This window comes from Stenella coeruleoalba, assembly GCF_951394435.1.
Source record: "Stenella coeruleoalba genome assembly, chromosome: 5".
Classification (NCBI taxonomy): domain Eukaryota; kingdom Metazoa; phylum Chordata; class Mammalia; order Artiodactyla; family Delphinidae; genus Stenella; species Stenella coeruleoalba.
Window position 1 is genome coordinate 60,944,499 of NC_137150.1, and position 20,998 is coordinate 60,965,496.

The window sequence follows — 20,998 nt, forward strand, 5'->3', positions numbered from 1 at the left end:
ACCCTTGGCCACCTTTTCAACCATATATATCCTTTCTTTCCAGTCAGACAGGAGTTGGTCCCAAGGCCAGAGACTACATGTACAACCTCTTGCAGATACTTGTGCCCTAAAGTATGGAATCATTTATTGGCATTTAGTGAGTGCCTGAGGGGACACAAAGCTAAATGCTCAGCACTGTGAGGAAGCTAATTCAGTGATGACCTTGAACTGGCTTGAATAGTATTTCCCAAAAAACTCATGTCCACCCAGGATCTCAGAATGTGACCTTATTTGGAAATAGGCTCTTTGCAGAGGTAATTAATTAAAATGAGGTCATACTGGATAAGGGTGGGCCCTAATCCAATGACTGGTGTCCTTATAAGAAAACAAAGACACACACATAGAGAAGACAGTTAGGACGATAGGCAGAAATGGTAGTGATGCAGCTATAAGCCAAGGAAGCCAGGAAACAAGCAAGGAAGGATTCTTCTCTAGAGCCTTAGAGGAACGGGCCTGCCGACAACCTTGATTTTGGACTTCTTGCCTCCAGAACTGTGAGAGAATACATTTTTGTGTTTTGTAGCCACCTAATTTGTGATGCTTTGTTATCACAGCTCTAGGAAATGAATGTAGCCTCAACCAGTTTTTCCACTAGTGACGTACTAGTGTGGCCATGACTTTGGTGTGTTGATGAATCTGATGGGTGTGAGCTCACAGATACAACATAGGGGCTGCCCCAAACAAATCAGCAAATGAAATGTCAGATGGTCTCCCTGATATGGGGAACGATGGCAAAATAATCTAGTAAATGCTACCATTTTCATGTGTGGATATTTTGTAGGTAAGAGCTCTGAGGTAAGAATTTCAAATGTGACTACATCGACCAAATGAAGAATCTGGCTGAGAGAGTGACCGTAGGAAAACTAGCCTCCAGAAGGAGACTGCTTTTGGGTGCCCAGGTTTTCCCTCCTGGCCATGACAGCTAAAGGGACAGAGCTATATACTTCTTGTACAAAGAGGCAGGAAACATCTGGGTAAGTGAATTAGCACAAAGCCTGGTCCAGAAATGAAAAGTAGAAGCTGTGGGACCGAGGGGCCTGTGATTACAACTGGCAGAAGCAAAGGGGTTCCTTCCTTTCCAGCCTAAGGACACAAATAAGTCAGCACTGGGGCCCTTTGTTCAGCATCTACCAGGTGCCAGGCATGGTGCTAGGTGCCCTATGATTCAATCCTCATTTATGCCTCACAATCACCCTCTAACATGGGTGCTGAGAAGGTGGGATGACGTACAAGGCAATTCCACTGAGTCATCAAGATTATTTACTCAGCCTTATCTCTGCAGCCAACACGATGGTAAGGAAAGTGGGAACTAAAATAGAAAATAAAATACCTGGCCCTAGCCCACAATAAATTTGCCATAAAAATAATTCCTTTATCGAATAACATAAATTTGTTTCAGAAAATAAAATATTTCATTCAACCTTTACTATTCAACCTTGGAACATGTTCCTGGCAAGTGAGGATTTAAAAGAACTCTAAATGCATCTATATTTTATGCACTAAATTGAATAGGGGGGAACTTTTTTTTTTTTTTGCTGTACGCGGGCCTCTCACTGTTGTGGCCTCTCCCGTTGTGGAGCACAGGCTCCGGAAGCGCAGGCTCAGCGGCCATGGCTCACGGGCCCAGCCGCTCCGCGGCATGTGGGGTCCTCCCGGATCAGGGCACAAACCCGAGTCCCCTGAATCGGCAGGCAGACTCTCAACCACTGAGCCACCAGGGAAGCCCCGGGGGGGGGAACTTTTTTTTTTGTAAAGAGAGGGAAATAAATTACATCTCAGTGTTCCACAAAACAAATTTTCTTAAAAAATTTTTTCTTAAATCTTTTGTGATTAAATTAAACCAAGAACTAACTGAGTATACACAACAGGGAGAAAATGTAAATATCAGAAGGGCATTTTTTCTAGTTGTTTTAATTATGAATTCTTCCCACCAAGTTCAATTTCTTTTCTTCACAAAACCAGGTTAATATTGGATGTCAATAGAGAAACTAAGAAGTTAAGTTCTGGATTCATCTCTACCTACAGCATGTGATGGGAAACACCTTGTGATAAAGTTCTACAAAGCTGATGCAAAGAATCTCAGAATCATTAGATCTGAGTTAACAGTAGTTGAGTTGTTAGTAAACTCTAAACAGAATCAGATGAAGAATGTGTTGAGAGGTTGGCACCCTGGATAGGAAGTAAAGAGATCCAGGAAGTAGTCCTGGCTGATGACCACGTGATTGGGGTGAGTCAACTCTTCTTTCCATGGACCTGTTCCTGAATCAGAAAGTTGAAAAGTCCAATGCCTGCTCTTCCATAATTCAGTAGGATTGTACAAAACTGTCAGGATACATTACCTAATGTACTAGATGTAAAGCAAGTTAAGGTCTTAGTGAAAAAGAAACCATGGACTGTATTTCAAAGGTGCAATTCTGAGGACACATGGGGGAGAAAAGTTCTTTGCCTTGGTGTTAAAAAATCTCTAAAATTCTATAAACTCATTCATCTTATTTGCATGCAAACCAGCTTGGAATGAAATCAGAGTAGATTGCTATTTACTCACATTTTAATATTCTTTTCTCATAACTTCCCCTTCCTATGTTACTTACACTCAGAATAATAGCTGGGAGTTTCCTGCCCTGAGTACAGGTTCCAGGACACTCTTTTGATTCAGAGAAAGGGACATCTGATAGGGGTAGCTGACATGTGTTCAAAGATGAAAAGAAGAACAGAAAGATATTCCAAATGATTAAACAAATTGCTCTCTTGACTTTTCTTAGCCAAAGAAGGGAACAGTTATCATCAAGAAAACTATCCCCTCTGCCACACACCCCATGGTTCATGAATACCCTCTTGAATCTTGCATCAGTAGTAAGCAGAGAGCATTCTGGAGTCCCAGGGGACAGTAATAGCATCGCTGCCCAGATCTCAGCAAACCCAGTGGGGCTGTTTCTGAGATGCTGGCCAGAGGAAAACCAGGAGGGAGGGAAATCAAAAATCACAGGGTTTTTTGCCCCTAATTAATTTGTGTGGTTTGATTTCTGACAAGGAAAGAAAAGAAAGGTCATTTCATCTACTAACACCTCAATAAACAGTATGTTAAGTCCAGGTAAAAATGAAAAGGTAAAAAAGAGAAGGAAAGTATCTGTGTGACATGTATCAACAATTCTCTGAATGCTTGATTCCTGTGTGGGAGGCAGAAGAATGGCCTCCCAAAGATGTCCATGCCCTAATCCCTGGAGCCTGAGACTAGGTCAGGTAACGTGACAAATGAATTAAGGTTGTTCACCAGCTGACTTTGAGATGGGGAGATTATCATCGATTAACTGGTTGGGCCCAATGTAATCACAAGAGTCCTTAAAGGTGGAAGAGAAAGAAGGGAAGGTCTGAGTGATGTGATGGGAGAAGAACTCAACCTCCGCTGCTGGCATTGAAGAGGGAGGAAGATGCCATGAGCAGAGGAAGTGAGTGGGTGGCCTTTGTAAACTGGAAAAGGCAGTGAAAGAGATTTTCTCCTAAAGCCTCCAGAAAGGAAGGCAGACACCTTGATTTTAGCCTAGTGAGACTATGTTGTACTCCTGATCCGTGGAACTGTAAGACAATAAATTTGCACTACTTGAACGCACCAAGTTTGGGGTAATTTGTTATGACAATGACAGAAAATACCCCTGAGTCAAAATCTAGAGTAGCTCACAGTGAAAACCAGCTGAATATTAATTATGTCCCAGTCCCAGGGCGATCATACAGTTATAGAGGATAGTTTGCCTGGAATGCCTGGGTCTGGCCTACTTGGGATTAACTCTAATGCCAGAGTTGAGATGGCTCAACCCCCCAGCACTCTCTCTTTGGGTATTTTTCTTTAAGCACTTGGATTAAGGGATATACAAGGCCTCTTCTGGGATCTGTGTTGTAAAATGGGGTTGGGTGTTCACTTAGGACCCATTTTCAAAGTAATTTTCACAGAGAAAATATAACTCAAGAGGGAAAATCTTTTAATATTTTAATGGTGCCACGAGTGAGAAAATAAATTACTCCCTCAGCACTTTCCCCTGCCCAATATGTTCTGGTCCCTGAGTTCTTGCTTTTTCCAGAGTATGGGTCAGTTTCCACATTCAGGATCCCAAGGACCACAACCCAAGATTCCTAAAAATGCTGAGGTGCTGCTTGGAATCTCGTAGCACAGGTTTGCTGACCGATTTAGGTAGCTTTCCTCCAGAGTCAAATTCCTTTCCCACAGATCAGTTCTCTAACTTTGCCACAGTATCTGCTACATTTGTAATACTGTGCCTGCCTTTTGTGGAAATGTCCCAGCACTTGCTATGGAACATACCGGACATCCGGTGACTGCTGCCAGGTCCACAGCCAACTCACAGGACTTGATCAAATCCTCCATCATGGCCAAAGCTTGTTGTAGGTCGTCTGAGAAGGCTGAATCCTTGGTCCTCTCTGGCCCATTCTGTGGAAACCAAATGCCTTGTCGGAAATCAAAAGGTAAACCATCTACCAAGGGAAGAAGGGAAACAGGACAGAGATAAGGAGCTACGGATCCAGCCAGCATGAAGTTACTGAGAAGGTAGGTACATCAACCTGTTTCCCTGCTCCCAAAGAATTGTAGCTAAGGATATTTGCTGGTTTAAGTACAATATATGATACACACACACACACACACACACACAAGCAAAATCATTACACTTTCTGCACATTGTACTAATGAAGAATGAAGTTCATAAAATCATGGACATTATATTCTGGCTATATAAGAAACATCCTGAGCTTTTGTAAAGCATGAAAACCCCAGCCCTTTTAAATAGGGTGCTCTCCCTTTTACTCCCCTACCCCCAGGGCCTATTGAAAAGTATAATCCGAGTATCATATTCCTGTATTTAATGTGACAGTTTTATTCCTATGGGTAAAATTATACTTAAAACCCTCCCAGAGGAGGATATTTGTAAACTTTAGAGGCAAAGAATGGGCTGCTATGCAGAGGTTTACTAATGATTTATGTGTAAACACCATAACGGTGGCATTTGCCACACTGAATCTCCCCGAGCTCTGCCCTTTCTGTCTCCTCTCCTCCCCCTGCCCTTCCCATATTCTATCACCATTAAATATGCCAAAGAGGTAAGCCAACGTGATCTGCACCTCCCAAACAGCATAAAGACCCAGAATTAAGGGAAAAGCTAATTTAAGACACCGACGTTCCAATTATTACTATTGTGACACTTAGGACATGGTAGGGATGGTTTCAGCTTCAAAGTCTTTCGCTTGGGGTTTCCGTATTTTATTCACCTGCTACCTACATAGCGTATTTATCTGTTATCTGCTAAATACAAACAAAAAGATTTTGGCTTCGTCCATTTTTTTTTTTTTTTTAACACATCAACTTCTACAACAAAGAACAGAGAGCTCTTTGCTGCTCCGCATATAGCCCCACCTCTTCTTATCCTCTACTGCATGATGTAAGCAAAGGGTTGTGTATTTTCTTAATCTCTACTTAAACTATAAAGATTAGCATGTTTGGATAAGAGATATGAGTGACAGGGCTGATGAATGGAGCAGAGCATGCTGCCTCCACTGAACAATTTTCCATGGATTCTTACCTTCTTACTTATGGTAAATGTGTTCCAGGTCCTGGTGGAAGACAACACACTCTCACCCGAGTTTATTGTAACATCATTAACAAAGGATTAAAAGTTCTGACACCAGGCATCTTCCTCTTTCCTAAATACTTGAAACTCAATGTGCTTTTAGAGACTCCACGGCTACCTATTCCCTCTCCTTCCCACTAACCCTCCTCCCACAAACATGGCAAGTGGCTAGTTTTACATTGTGTGATATAGGACTCTTACAAACATTATTAAACCTCTCTAACTCAGGGTAAATTCTTACAAACATTATTAAACTCCTCTAAACCAGGCTAGCTGCATTTGCTCCAGGCTATAAAATTACTACCTGTGCCCTGAGCTTCCTTTAATCTTAAGGCATCCCCACAGCACCATGTGAGCAGAGAGGACATGCAAATGACCGCCCCTTGAGACACATGCCTCATGTTATTCTTGTTAAAACCAGAATTTTATAATAGAAAAATTGAAAAAACCCACTTCCAAGCCAAAAATTTCTTCCCAATCTGGTGTGGCCATCACTTCTTCCAAGTTTCTTCTTGGCTGTCTTAGAATTCACACACATATACACACACATTTGGAAGGGAACAGGGCATAATGTATATAGATTTACTAAGGCGTACAAAGAAGTAAATATAAATCATTCATAATCCTACCATGCAGGAAAACCACCGAAGGGATTTTATTATACTTACTTCCAGTCTTTTATGTATGCATTTTATACCTTCGTTTACTTTTGTATTCCAGTAAAACATTTTTATGTGGAAGGAAGAAGATATATTACCACTTATCCTATTACGAATCCCCACTTTGAAATTGTCTTTAGTTTTTTGTTTTTTCCTGACTATGAATTATAGGATGCATATTATTTTAGAAAATTTACACAATAAAGATCATAAACAAAACGAAGTCGCTCTTAAGTCCTTCCATGTATAGGCAAACACCATTAGCAGTTAGTACACAGAACGATATTTAATATCCAGTACCTTAGCCAAACCTCCTTCTAGATCACCTGGGTCCATCTCCAAATCCTCAGGTGACTCAAAATCCAGCAGACCCTGCATTAACCCAAAAGCTTTATTGAAAATCAAAAAGTAGAAGGCCAACTTAATCTGTTGCGCAAACAATCTCCAGCCAATGCTAAAATGAGGATGTATATAAATTTGTCTGTTTGTCACAAGTAAGAGGGAAAGAGTAAATGGTACATTCAGCGCAGTGTTCTTTCCACAAACATAGAACCACATTGGACACACTATTTTGTAGCCTGCTTTTTCTCAACAACGTATCATGAACATTTTCCCATGACATTATATATTTTTTAAACATGTTTTAAAATTGTGGCAGAGTATTGCATCCTATAGCTAAATCATGATTGATTAATCCCCCCTACTGTTAAACATTTAGGTTCAATAATTTTTTACTAAAATAATAATAATCTTTATACACTTTTCTTAAGGATAAATTCCTACAAGTAGAATTGTTAATGTTAAGAGTTGTGATGCATGTTTCCAAGTTCTTTAGAGAAGGACTATGTTCCCACCAGCCTTAAATGAAAGCTTTTTTCACCAGCCCCTAGCCTACATGGAGTATTACCATTTAACGCTGTACCAAAACATGCTCACAGATGCCGCTCTTGGAGGGAAGCAGAGGCTCCTCAGCCTCACTCCCAGGCTGGTGTGACGGCTCCATGTATAAAACAACAGCCGCACGTTACGTTGAGGAAGCTTCCTGGGGGTCAGCCCTGAGTGAGCTCTCTACTGCGTCACTCACTGGCTCCTCACAGCAACCTGTGCAGGAGGTTCTGGTGTCCTCACTTAACAGGTGAGAAAACCAAGGCCTGACAGGTGCAGGCATCCCACACTGGCAGTGGCAGAGCCGGTGCAGGCAAGGCTGGGCCTGCTGATGCAAAGCTGAGAGGGTAACTTGTTCTGAGGGCAAAACATTGGCAATAAGCTTAACTGCCCTGAGCCTCAGTTTCTTCACACTTCAGAGCCTTTTGGCACATCTGATGGTGGGGATTAAATAAGAAATACAGGTGGGTGTGAATTTTGTTTTATCTAAAAATAAATGACTTCCTCTTGGCCTCTGATGATGGGTTTAAAATTAAAGGAGCATCTGGTTTTGGTGTGGGGATGATCCAGGATTATGTTGTGACTGATGTATATTAGTTACTTGTACATTTTTTTTTTGGATCTTTGCAAGGGGAAAACTACAAGTAACGAGTTTTATATATTTAATTTAAATCTGTTACAGGTTTTCATGTTCAGGATAAACAATTTTTCAACCTTGGGCGAAAATACCTGCAACGGTTTAAGGTGACTGTGTTTTACCTTAGGACAACTGTTGCATGCCAATTTGTGTACGTGTGTGTGAAAACACTTCAAAGTTGAGTTAAAAGATGTAAATTTAAAGTTGGTTGTGTATCTAATCTGCCCCAGGTTCAGTAAGTAAACAATTCTTTTTTAAAACAAAAACAAACAAACAAAAAGAAATACATGTGGGAAGATACCCAGTAAACAGCAGGGGCTTGTTTTTAAATTAAGTGAGAGTAGCCAACTGGGCAAGAGCTGCTTATAAAGGTTAACTCAAAACAGACCTTGGAGGAGTGACCCAAACCTTTCCCTGAGCTCACACCTGGGGAAGCAGCTTTGACAGAGCTCCTGTCCTGTGTGTGTGTGGGCGGGGTGGGGGGGTGGGGGGGTGGCACACGCGGGTGGGTGGTGGCGCAGTCTGGGAGTGCTCTCCTGCAGGTGTGCTGGTGTCAGAGCAAAGAAAGAAAGAACCACCTAGGGATTCAGCAAAACAAAATTCATTCTGTTATGCTGCTCTTGAGAAAAATCCTCAGTCTAAGGGCAGAGGTAGATGTCGCAAAAGAATCCAGTTTTGTCTTCTCCCCTCCATTGTTTAAATGCACGTAAAATAGTAGCTTTAGGGAAAACCACAGCTCTTTCCTGAAGCTCCTTGCCCCAGCTGTAAAATGGAGCAGATGATATCTTACCTGTAGATATGTTACCGAGAATAGAGGTCTGGCTGCCTCCCCACCCTCCCAGCTGCCAGCAGTGTGGTGGCCTCCCTCTTCCCCACTTTCCTCCCAAGGACCTCTGCTCCCCCAAGCTGGGCTCTCCTTAGAGATCCAAGTTCTGGCCGCAAGCCAGGCTCCCGGGACCCTATGATTCTTTGGTTTTATTCCTCATTGAGGAGGCTGATTTAGACCTGGGGACAGAAAAAGCCTGAAATCTAGACATAGTTTCACCTTTGGAAGTCGAAGTCACAATTCTACATGTCTAAGGAAAAGAGCACCATAGCACCCACATCTGTTCTCCAAGCACAGGAAGCACTGTCTCATCGACTTACCTTCAACAACATCTGGTACTTCGTAAGTCTCTGGCTTGGTCCTCTCAGATACTTAAAAAGAGGGAGACTGTGACCCAGTTGACGCTGGCATACCTTGAAAAGCCAAACAGAAACAACATAAAACAAAACAACACACACACACAGAACAGAAGCGGCAGCATTTAAATACAAGAAGTGAAATGAGCTCTTCATGGAGAGAAGGGGCAGCTGTGTCGACCAGTTTCATAATGTTATTGGCTGTTCAGTCCCTCAGGAACAGTGTGTAAAATGAGAGTAATGGGAAAGGGGATGGGCTTGGCTAGTATTTTTATAGGCAAGTGGGAATGCCGGAACATTTATTTCTTTAAGAAAGTAAGTCCATTAGGAGGGAGACAATGGGGCAGGCTTCTGAAAAGGTTGTCTTAGAATTGGGGTTTGGGGGTGGTGGAGTCTAGTCAAGGGTACATGATGGGCTTATTGATATCATTCCAGGGAACCCCAAAGTGTGACTTAATTCCACTTTTAAAACCCATCCTAGAAGAGGACCCTGGTTTTCTCACCAGGCTACAGCTGCTCATTACAGAGCTGTCCCATGGAGACTCAGGGCAGCATTGAAACTTCCAGTGTATAATTTCAAAAAAGGAGAGACTTTTAATAAACATAAATCCCAATTAATAAACATAAATCCCAATTAATAAACATAAATTCCAATTAATGCCAAGTTCCTCTTCCTAGTTCATACTTCCAATTTCTTTACAAATTGGATGTACATAAACAGCGTCCAGGGAAAACAGTTTGTGGGAGACCTTAGAAATGCAATGTTACCCCAAAGTAGGTGCAGTCTTGACATTCTTGCCAAATTGCCCTGGCTCGGGGCAGATTCTTATGATATTTAAAATATATTTGAAGGTCTTCTTTCTGGGTGAGAAAAAGTTAGAACAAATTAACCAGGTAGCATTTTTCAGTAAGAGGACAGGATAATACAGTTTATTCATTCATTCAACAGGCCTGAGTATTTTCAATGTGTAAGGAACTGGGGATGCACAATAAATAACCTTCTGTTGGGGTGAGTGTGTGATGGGGAGATGAAGACAGGGTTATAAACAACGCAGATGTGAATGTAGTGCTGTGAGAGCAGCTACAGGACTCTGGTAAATAAGTAAGTAAATTCATGAACAGGAGTTGAGTTTTTACTTTATCCTTTCCCCTCTGCTCGTTATCTGGGACACCAATATCTCCCCCAGATAGTTCTGTACTGAGTAATAAAAAGGACAAAAAGTGCTCGTAGCTGATGGCCTCTCCTTTCTCTCTCCCCACTCACTCCTTTTTACAGTTATCATGATGCCACCCCTACAAATAAACCTAAGAAACAACCAAAGGTTAGAAACATCCCAGAAGGAAAATGTGGCAGTCTGGACACAAACCGAAGTGGTCTGGGCAACCCGTCTCAGACATCACCTTCAACCCGCAGCACAAGACTCCGAGATTGGAAAAGCTACATGACTATCTCAGTGCTAGAGATCAAGAGGGATTCCAAGTGCTGTGTGACCTATATTCTCATTGCATCAAAGACTGTGTGAGGTGGGAACACATCTGCCAATATCCCAGATAGAAAAGATACCCCCAGCCTGTGGAGTCAGCTTGCCAGCTTCATCCATTCCATCAGGAGAACCTGGTCCGTCCACTCAGCTGTGCTTGCCACAGAGCCCGGGCTGCTCTGGCAGAGATGACCACGTGGCCACTTCTTTGTGGATTTCTGTGTCCCTGTCCTCTTGCTGAGGCCACTCTTGATGTCCTTCATCTGGACATGGGTTATTTTTTCCCTTACAGCTTTCACGATGTCTATTCTATTTCTAAACACCCTGCTGTAGTGAATGATTTCCATTTCTGTAGCTCTTCCTCTCTCCCGATGGATTGGAAGTGGTCATTTCACTTCACTGCAAGGACTACAGCAACTCTGTCCTTTGCTATTCTCTCCAAGAAAAATCATACACACACACACACACACACACACACACACACACACACACGTTTAAGAAGGCAGACAGCCCTTGAGAAATGTTGTTCAGATTGGTTAAGAAACTAGAATAATTCAGAACTTAACAATAATAACTTCCTTATTCATTCACTCCAGAACTATCCGTTGAGTGCCTTTGATGTGCCAGGCACTGTGCTAAGTACATTTGTTAAACTCAATGGCTCCCAGAGTGTAGTAGCCTAGACTTGAGGAATACTCCTGCTACACTGAAGGCCAGGCTTATAAAACACTACAAACTGATTAAGGCATTTCACCCACATTTGGTTTGTCAGAGCACAAAGACATTGGCCTTTTGCTCCTAAAAGGATTCAAGGTTTCATTGCTTTCAACACTCAACACCAGAAGATTCTCAGAAGCTGGAGGAGACTGGAGATCCAGACTTCCACCCAGGAAAACATCGCCAACAGTCGGCCACCTTTCCCTAAATCCTCCCAGTAACAGAAAGGGACCTGGTTCTCTTGGTGGATGCTGAGCTGATACCTGTGTTCCTGAAACCTTCACCCTTTGGTCCTGTGTCTGCACTTTGAGCATCACAGAACATTATATGCCTTCCAGTACTGAAACACAACTACTGACCTAAATTTGCTCTTCAGTCCAAAATTCCTTAGAGAAAGCATGTGCACTAACCAGCAGCATACGAAAGTACCTGATTCTCCTTACCTCCCTATAGAATAAATCAGGAGGCTAAAAAAATTGCTACCCCCTGTAAGGCCAACTGGCCCGAGGCAGGGGAACACAATCAGATTCACAGGTTTCATCAGACCGAAATTCTCCAGACCACCCAGTTCCAGAAACTACCCTGGAGACATTCCGGACCACCCAGTTCCAGAAACTGCCCTGGAGACATTCCGGACCACCCAGTTCCAGAAACTGCCCTGGAGACATTCCGGACCACCCAGTTCCAGGAACTGACCTGGGGACTTTGCACCCGGCCCAGCCTTCCGGCCTTTCGAGGGGTGGGACTAACGGTCCCCTAGGATACCCGAAAAGACCACCAAATAAGGAATACCCTGCGACCTCCCAGATTCACCACACCCCTTTCCCTTCTTCCCCTATAAAATCTTGCCCAACCCTCGCCCGGGTGCGACTTCTCTGGCCCCTTTCTCTCGGACCAGTGAACCTCCCCCGGGAGCGCTCCCTAAAAAAGCTCACTTGAAGCTTTCCTCTGTTTCGCGGTGCCGTTTGTTTAGATCCGACCTTACACGCCCAACCTCATATTCACACAGGAAGATTTCTTATGGATTAAGAAGACTGTGGCTCAGGTTCAGTTCTTGGCTTTCTTACTTACAAACTATTTGGTCCGAGGTCAGTTACTTAACCTTCCTTCGCTTCAGTTTCTCATCTGTTAAGTGGGCTCACAACAGCAGTCAACTCCTATGATTGTTGTGCGATTAAATGGGAAGATGTATAGAAACCTCTCAACAAATGCCCTATACATGCAGAGTACCCAACAAATGGTAGCTATTGTCAAAGCATTTTTTACTTTTGTAGAGTCCTTCTGTGTGCATTATTTTATTTGATTTCCACAACTTTACATATTGGTATTACTAAGCTTGTTGTATTCAGGAGAAAAGTGAAACTCCTGGGGTTTAAGTGACATAATTGAGGTCATGCTGATAGCAAGTGGCCCAACTTAGATAAGAAGTTAAGTTTTCTGAGTCCCACCCCAGTGTTTTTTTCTATTGTACCACGTGAGATCTCAGAGCAAATGGGACTCAAAGTAAACTATTGACAAACGCTATTCTACATGGAGTTTGGTCTCTGGGGCAGAATCTTCCTGGATACTACAAGCTATCAAATCTGACTGAAACACTTGGCTAGAGCAATATTTCAAAATTCTTGTTCATGATTAGTGGAAGTCTGCAAGTATTACTGAGAAGAGGTAAACTGCTGTAGTAAATAGTGGGTGATGGGCCTGCCTTATTGGCTAACCAATACAGGTCTTTGCACAGCTGCGACAATGCCCTCAAGGATTCTCAAAGGTTAAGTAATTGTGGTTTTTAATTACTTCATTTGTCTCAGAGTAATACTTTGTGCTTGGAAAGAATTTATTACCTGTATTTTGTCCCCAACATCATAAATCATATAGGATTATATGCAGGTATGTGGTCTGGATTAATGATTTCTAGGGTTCCTCCCAACATGGGGGACTATAAAAAGCTCTGTAAAACTTTAGGAGAGGAATTTTTCTAAGAAAAGATGTTTAGTTAGCAATTGCCTGACCATTTCCTCAAACTTGGCAATTTTAACTTGATAATATCCTTTTTTTTTCCCCACAGGAAGTTGGTCATTTTCTCATGCAACAATTTCAATAAGTCTTTGCAATAATGATATAGTCAGTTATGAAATATTACTAAACTCTGCAACGAGATTTCACATTGGTGGTTTGATTAACCCAAATTGCCAAATAGTATAAAACACGAATAATGCTATCAAAGTAAATCAAAAAGGAAATTAATCAGATTGAATACAAAATGGTTTCTAATGTATCTTGAATTCTGTCACTGGATGAAAAACCTATGACAAGGCTGTGATGGAAAGCCCAGACAGGGCTATGGAAGGGGTCTTCTAAGTCGGTCAGAGTTCTGAGGGTTGAAGACTCTGTTTCTCCATTATGTCTAATACCTTGAAACCTGGGGATTTTTGTGTTGCTTGCTTTCAGTTTATCACAGGTACAGTAAGTCCCCTACATGTTCTGAAAGTGTGTTTGTGAGTACAATTTGTTCGTTAAGTCCAAAAAAGTTAGCTTAGGTACCCGAATAACACAATCAGCTATATAGTACTGTACTGTAATAGGTTTATAATACTTTTCACACAAATAATACATTAAAAAAAACACAAAAAGTAAAAAAAAACATTTTTAATCTTACAGTACAGTACCTTGAAAGTACAGTAGTACAGCACAACAGCTGGCATACAGGGGCTGGCATCGAGTGAACAGGCAAGAAGAGTTACTGACTGGAGGGGGGAGAGGAGGTGGGGGATGGTAGAGCTGAAGGATCGTCAGCAATAGGAGACGGAGGGCGAGAGCTGCACTTTCAGTCACGCCTGACGTTGATGGCACAGGTTCCGGTTCCTTGCTGGATTCAGTTCCATCTACCCTCTTAAAAAAACAGGTCCAGTGATATCTGGGTAGTAGCTCTTTTTTTCTCATCATAGGTGACACGGTAGCACTGGATTGCATTCTGAACGGCTGCTGCAACCTTCGTGTACCATTCTACATTCAGGTCCTTTGCCTCAAAAACTAACAGTGCCTCCTCAGATAAAGGAAGTCTTGCCATTTCCTGTGTCGTGAATCTCTGCTGTTCTTCAGTTACTTCTTCTTCCTCTTGTCGCTCCACTCTCTCAATTCTTTTCACTTTTGTTTCCATCGTTATCGCTCAGCATGTCTTTTTACTTTTTTCTTTTTAGCATCTTTATTGGAGTATAATTGCTTTAAAATTGTGTGTTAGTTTCTGCTTTATAACAAAGTGAATCAGCTATACATATACATATATCCCCATATCTCTTCCCTTTTGCATCTCCCTCCCTCCTGCATCTCCCTCCCTCCCACACTCCCTATCCCACCCCTCTAGGTGGTCACAAAGCACCAAGCTGAACTCCCTGTGCTATGCGGCTGCTTCCCACTAGCTATCTATTTTACGTTTGGTGGTGTATATGTGTCCATGCCACTCTCTCACTTTGTCCCAGACTACTCTACCTCTCCCCATGTCCTCAAGTCCATTCTCTAGTAGGTCTGAGTCTTTATTCCCATCCTGCCCCTAGGTTCTTCATGATGATTTTTTTTTTTTTTTTAGATTCCATATATATGTGTTAGCATACGGTATTTGTTTTTCTCTTTCTGACTTACTTCACTCTGTATGACAGACTCTGGGTCCATCCACCTCACTACAAATAACTCAATTTCGTTTCTTTTTATGGCTGAGTAATATTCCATTGTATATATGTGCCACATCTTCTTTATCCATTCATCTGTCAATGGACACTTAGGTTGCTTCCATGTCCTGGCTATTGTAAATAGAGCTGCAATGAACATTGTGGTACATGACTCTTTTTGAATTATGGTTTTCTCAGGGTATATGCCCAGTAGTGGGATTGCTGGGTGGTACGGTAGCTCTATTTTTAGTTTTTTAAGGAATCTCCATACTGTTCTCCATAGTGGCTATATCAATTTGCATTCCCACTAACAGTGCCAGAGGGTTCCCTTTTCTCCACACCCTCTCCATCGGCGCATCTTAGTACCAACTACATCACTGCTGCTTTTATGCTTGCTTCCAGACATCCTGGGCTTGAAATAAAGATACTGTACTACTGTACTCTATACAGTACTGTACAGTAAAGCACACAAAAGCACAACCACTTGCAGAGAATACATGCACGTGACAATGTACACCAGACACGTGAACTAACTTACGTTATCAGACATGTGAACGCATGTTCGCATCTTTGAAAGTTCGCAACTTGAAGGTTCGTAGGTAGGGGACTTACTGTACTGCTCTTAGACTTATCAGTCATCATTTGAGCTGTTTAAAAATGCTTAAGTTGTTTGATCTATTGTCTCAGGCTCACAAAAAGAAAACAAGCAAGAGAATGAAAGGAAGGGCCGGTTGGGAGAGAGAGAAGAAATGGGAAAAGTTTAGAAAGCAAAGGGCACCGGGCTCATCTCCAAAGGAGGAAGGAGGCACTTGGTGGGGAATGATGCCGGCTAAGGCATTTCTCTGAGCCAGCTCCCAGGGAGCACAACTGGCCCAAAGTGCCAGCCTATTTATTGCCCAAAGCCAGGTGGAGAACTGGCAAGAGGGGAGAGGTCTGTGTGGTGGGAAGGGAAGCAGACAGAAATACGATGTTGTAGGACAGGAAGTTCACAAATGGGGTGCTAAGTGGAAGACAGGCTGTAGACTTAAAATTTTCTAACTTTCCTTGATGCCGTAGAAAATAAAATGGAAGAAAATGTATGTTCTATAGTTTCAGTTTAGTACTTCTTTTGAGAGTGTTACTACAACTTTAGTGAAGAATTTAAGCCTGCTGTATGATTCTTGCCCTAAAACAGTTAGCTTAGTCATTCAGAGAAGGATCCTCTGCCTCAGGGGTCTGGGGGGCCAGTCTTCCATTTCAGAGGACTTGGCAGGAAGCCAGGCTTACAGTCGTTCCCACCTAGCAGGGTGAGCTCAGTCAAACTGGACTCAGCTCACAAAGGCTGAAGTACTGCAAAGGACTCCCGCTTTGCATTCAAAAGGCAGATGTAAGTTTTTAGACCCCTTGTGTTTCCATTTGCCCTTGCCATTACACAGAAAATTAAGGGCTGACTTTAATCGCACGGTTATTTTGAGTTATTGGGAGCACAGACTTACTCTCTTGAGAAAGCAACGTGCCAGAAGTTCAGGGTTTTCAGTGCATTTTTCCAATTCTTTTAGAAAAGTCCTAGGGAAAGAAAACGATAATAATGCTTTGATTTTTACATGTATGGGGTTAACAAAATTTTCTGAAGTAAAATCACATAAGGTTTTAAGAGGTGCTTAGAAAAATGCTGTTTTCCAGGCTTTACTGCTTTTGACTCATCTTCAACATGCTGATTTGGAAGAAAACAATGCATTCTGTGACATTACTAGGATTCCCTGAAACCACTCATACCAGTTCTGGTAATTCTAAGCACCAGCCACAGACAGACTGGATACACTGAAGATCCCTGCTACATGATAGTAATGTTAACAAGAACTGCTGTTGCTGCTGCTACTACAACTATCACGGAGAGCTGACTATAAATCAGGCATAAGCTAAGTGCTTTGCAAACAATATCTCATTTAATCCTCCACCAAACCTGGTAAGACAGGGTTTCGTAAGCGTGAAACCTGAGGTTCAAAGAGGCTGCATAACTTCTCCAGAGAAAGCAGAAGTGGGATTTCCATTTCAGCCTTGTGTCTGACCAATGGACAACAGATGTGGCTAAGAAACAACTGTAGTTCAATTCACCAAGCAGTCTCTTCCCTCCTATCATTAGATGTGTGATCCTGGGGCCATTTAGAGTGAGTAAAGTTAGTAAACAACTTGTGGTTTTGTCATCTGTAAAATGAAAGGGTTGGAACATGATTTCCAAAGTCCCTTCCTTCTCTCATTCTCTAGAACCCAACACCCAAGCAGACCTGGGCTGAAAGGACAATTCCCTGACCAGTTAGCATTTTCTAACACCCTGGTTCCCAGCACTCCGCTACGATAATAGGTATGTGGACTTGCGTCTTGGTCGACTTTGTATTCCCAATGCTGAACACAGTGCCTGACACAGAACAGGTGCTCAGTAAATGCTGATGCATGAGTAGATAAATAAGGAAAGGAACCCACAAATGAATACAACATCGATGCCTGACACCAGTACATGCTCCATTAATGTCTTTTCCCTTTTTCCTCGGGGACCTTGTGACACTTCTCGCATCCTTCTTATCCCATACCACCCCAATCCAATCCACTGACTCTGGACTACTTGATTAAGCCTAAAAATGTCTAAGCACTTTCATCTCCAAATTCCATCATTCTGATTTCCATCCTTCTCTTATTTTCCATTTTCCCTGATAATTTGAATGAATATGTACCTGTTGTGAAATTCATAAAGTTCTCTAATATTCCCAAAGAGAAATTCCTTGTTATTCCGAAGAACATCTGGAATTAGGTGCTTCAGCCAAATAAAATCCATTGGAATGATATATCCCTGCAGAGGTGGAAACAGGGTAGGTTTTACAAACAGGAACATATAAGAGATGATCTGACTTAGCCACTTTAATAATTGGGGAGTAAGGCACACATGTCCTGAAAGCCATTCCGTCAAATACATTCTTCTGATATTATTTTCCTCATGTGTCTATCTTCAGAAGAAGACGGCTTAATGGCAATGATAATAAGATGGCATTTTTATAGCAAGAACAAATCTATTTTTTAAATTCGTCACATAAGTCAAATGTGAAAGGAAAAAACTTACCCATTATTTTATGACCTGATGCAATTACTATTGTCTTATTATATTTCCTTCATGACTTTTTTAAAAAGCTGTTTTATATGGTTATAATCACAGTACATATATAATTTGTAGTCTGTTTTTCCATATGCATTTTAGACTCTTATAAATTTCTACATATATTGTTTTAAATTTAATCTTACAAGCATTCATTTCAATGTTGCTGTATATTATTAAAAATAATTATTTTGTAACAGTTGAATAATATATCATTTAGCATGTATATAAGACTTTATCAACCATTCCATTCCCTGGACATTTGCTTTTCTTCTGATGTTTTATTGTAAAAAATTTCTATTATAACTTTGTACATATAGTTTATTTCTCAAGATTATTACCTTAGGAAAATAGAGAAAATATAAATTTTCACTCAAGCAAAAAATGCTACTTAAAACAATAAGAAACAATTCTCTCATTTATTTATCAAAAACATTTAAATTATCATACCCACTGTTGGCAAGCATATGGTGAACCTAGGTGGGCACTGCTAGAATCATGTGAATTGGTACAATCCGTTGAAAGTTATTTTGTTACATGAATCAATAGTCATAAGAACGTTCTTATTCATACTGAAAAAACCACTTGTGCTATTACAAGACATGAAACTTTGGTGGGGATTCTAGAGACATATGGCAACTATTTTGAGTTTCTACCTGCAACAAAACTTTTCCAGTTTGAATACATGCTTAACGTCCCCCCGCCCCAAATCTACTTACGTCAATTATGTTTTTAATCTCTTTTATATAAGTCTCTTCCGTCTCAAGCAAGTCACGTATAATGCGCCTAAATCAGCAGCAGGTGGGAAGATGAAAGAAAGAGAGACACAGAGGTGGGGTGGGGGTGGGAAGCAGTGTTTTAGAATTCTTCTAGAATAATGGTCATCAATACAGTTCCCCTTAGTGGCTCATCTACTTAGGTTGTGGTCAGTTCATTCCGTTCTGTTGAACACCCAAGGCCAACATGTCACAAAAGCACACTCTGATCACACTGGCATGAGAAGAAATGGCAAAGTTAAACGACTCAAAATCCATTTATGTAGCCAGAGAATGATCTGTTTGTGAGCCATAGCAAGGGGGTCAAGAGGGCAGACACTGGAGTCAGAAATACCAGGTTGGGATCCTTGGTCAGGAAGGTCTACCTGATCCCTACGTTGCACATGTGGTTTCCTGCTCCCTTCCTCTGGCATTCCATGTCTCCGTGTGATTGAGTTCCTCAGCCAGAAGACATGAGCTCTGTCTGCTTCCCCTGAGAAAGGCAGGTGGGAGGTGTGGTAGGCAGAATTCTAACACGGCCCCCAAGATTTCTGGTCCCTGGTACACACACACACATCCTCCCAGTTAGTCAATCAAACACTAACTTAAGTGCTGCTGGGAAAGTATTTTGTCATTCGGTTTTGTTCCAAATCAGTTGACCTTAAGATAGGTAGATTACCAGGTTGGGCACATCCTAATCTCATGGACCCTTTAGGTCTGGGTCTAAAAGTCAGAGAGATTGGAAGCATGTGAAGGCGTTAGCACAAGGGAGATTCTCCTTTGCTGGGTTTGGAGATGGGGGGAGGGCATGTGGCAAGGAAGGCAGGCAGCCTCTAGGGGCCAAATGGCCCCCAGAAGACAGTCAGCAAGGAAACAGAAGCACTAGTCTGCGGTTGCAAGGCACTGAATTCAGCCACAACCATATGCACTCCTAAGAGGATACCTTCTAAGAAGCGCAACTGGCCAACACCTTGATTTTATCAGTGGGACTTGAGCAAAAAGCCAGTCTTGTTATGCCTGGACTCCTGTCCCAGGGCAATTGTGGGCTGAGCTGCTAAGCTTGCGGTCATTTTTTGATGCAGCAATAGAAAACTAATAGAAAGAGTGAGGCCGGTCCCCACATCTATCACCAGACAGACTGCTTTCTTTCTCTCCTCAGGCTGTGTGGCCATACTTTTTTTAGGGCTTTCTTTCAGGCCTCCAAGTGAATCAGTGTTTGTACAACTGTTCACATGTAGAATATATACATTTATGGTTTCCTGTGAGCTGTTGGTGGATTATCTATTAAACAGTAGCCTACCCTAGAAAAGAGTTTCTTTTCCTCTCATAAGAATGGGTATGACAAGGGACAAATAAAGGACACAATGTAGGAAAATTCACACAAATACATAAATGGCTATTAGTCTTATGAAAAAAATGCTCTATATATATGAATCCAACAAAAACATATTAAAAAGAAGTACAATTTTCAACTTCTATAATATGGCAGACATTGCAAACCTCAAAGGAAGACCGGCAGATGAAGATATGGAAACACACTCGAATAACATTGGTGAAAGTACAGATTTGTGCAAGATAACTTGGAAATATCTCACCAAAATTTAAAACATGCTCCTTGACTCAGTAATTTCACTTCTAAGTACGTTCATTGTTTGTAATTAGAACAATAGAACGACAACAACCAGATATAAACTGGAAATTACTTAAATTATGGTACATACATATAATGAAATGCTATGCAGTTTTTAAAAAGAATGAAGCTGACTGAATCATGCTGACATGACATAGTCAATGTATTTTAAGTGAATTTAAAAAAATAACCAAGATGTACAACAGTTTGCAGAGTGACTATTTGTATAAAATTTATGCTATGTGTAAAATGAGCGTATATGCATACATATATGTAAAATTGTATATGCTTAGAAAATTCATGCAAAGAAACTTAAAACATTGTTAACAAGGGGGGTGGGAGAGGGTAGGGGTGGGAGTTTGGGATTAGCAGATGCAAACCGGTATATGTAGAATGGATAAATAGCAAGGTTCTACTGTATAGCACTAGGACCTTGGGGAAATATACTCAATATCCTGTGATAAACCATGATGGAAGAGACTATGAAAAAGAATGTATATATATATATGTATAACTGACTCACTTTGCTGTACAGCAGTAATTAACACAACATTGTAATTCAACTATACTTCAATAAAAAATAAATTAAAAAAAATTGTT

At 41.4% G+C, this 20,998-nt stretch overlaps 1 protein-coding gene across 1 annotated transcript in view; it reads right to left on the reverse strand.

The window, feature by feature from the left end:
• MCF2L2 (MCF.2 cell line derived transforming sequence-like 2) overlaps positions 1-20,998 on the reverse strand; it is a 219,612-nt gene that overhangs the window by 28,982 nt on the left and 169,632 nt on the right. Inside the window, exons 16-22 of the mRNA XM_079921832.1 lie at positions 18,733-18,799; positions 17,598-17,713; positions 16,365-16,434; positions 9,801-9,893; positions 8,997-9,089; positions 6,629-6,700; positions 4,352-4,477 (exon numbers count right to left, since the gene is read on the reverse strand). Coding sequence (XP_079777958.1) covers positions 4,352-4,477; positions 6,629-6,700; positions 8,997-9,089; positions 9,801-9,893; positions 16,365-16,434; positions 17,598-17,713; positions 18,733-18,799 — 637 coding nt within the window. The remainder of the gene's footprint in view (positions 1-4,351; positions 4,478-6,628; positions 6,701-8,996; positions 9,090-9,800; positions 9,894-16,364; positions 16,435-17,597; positions 17,714-18,732; positions 18,800-20,998) is intronic.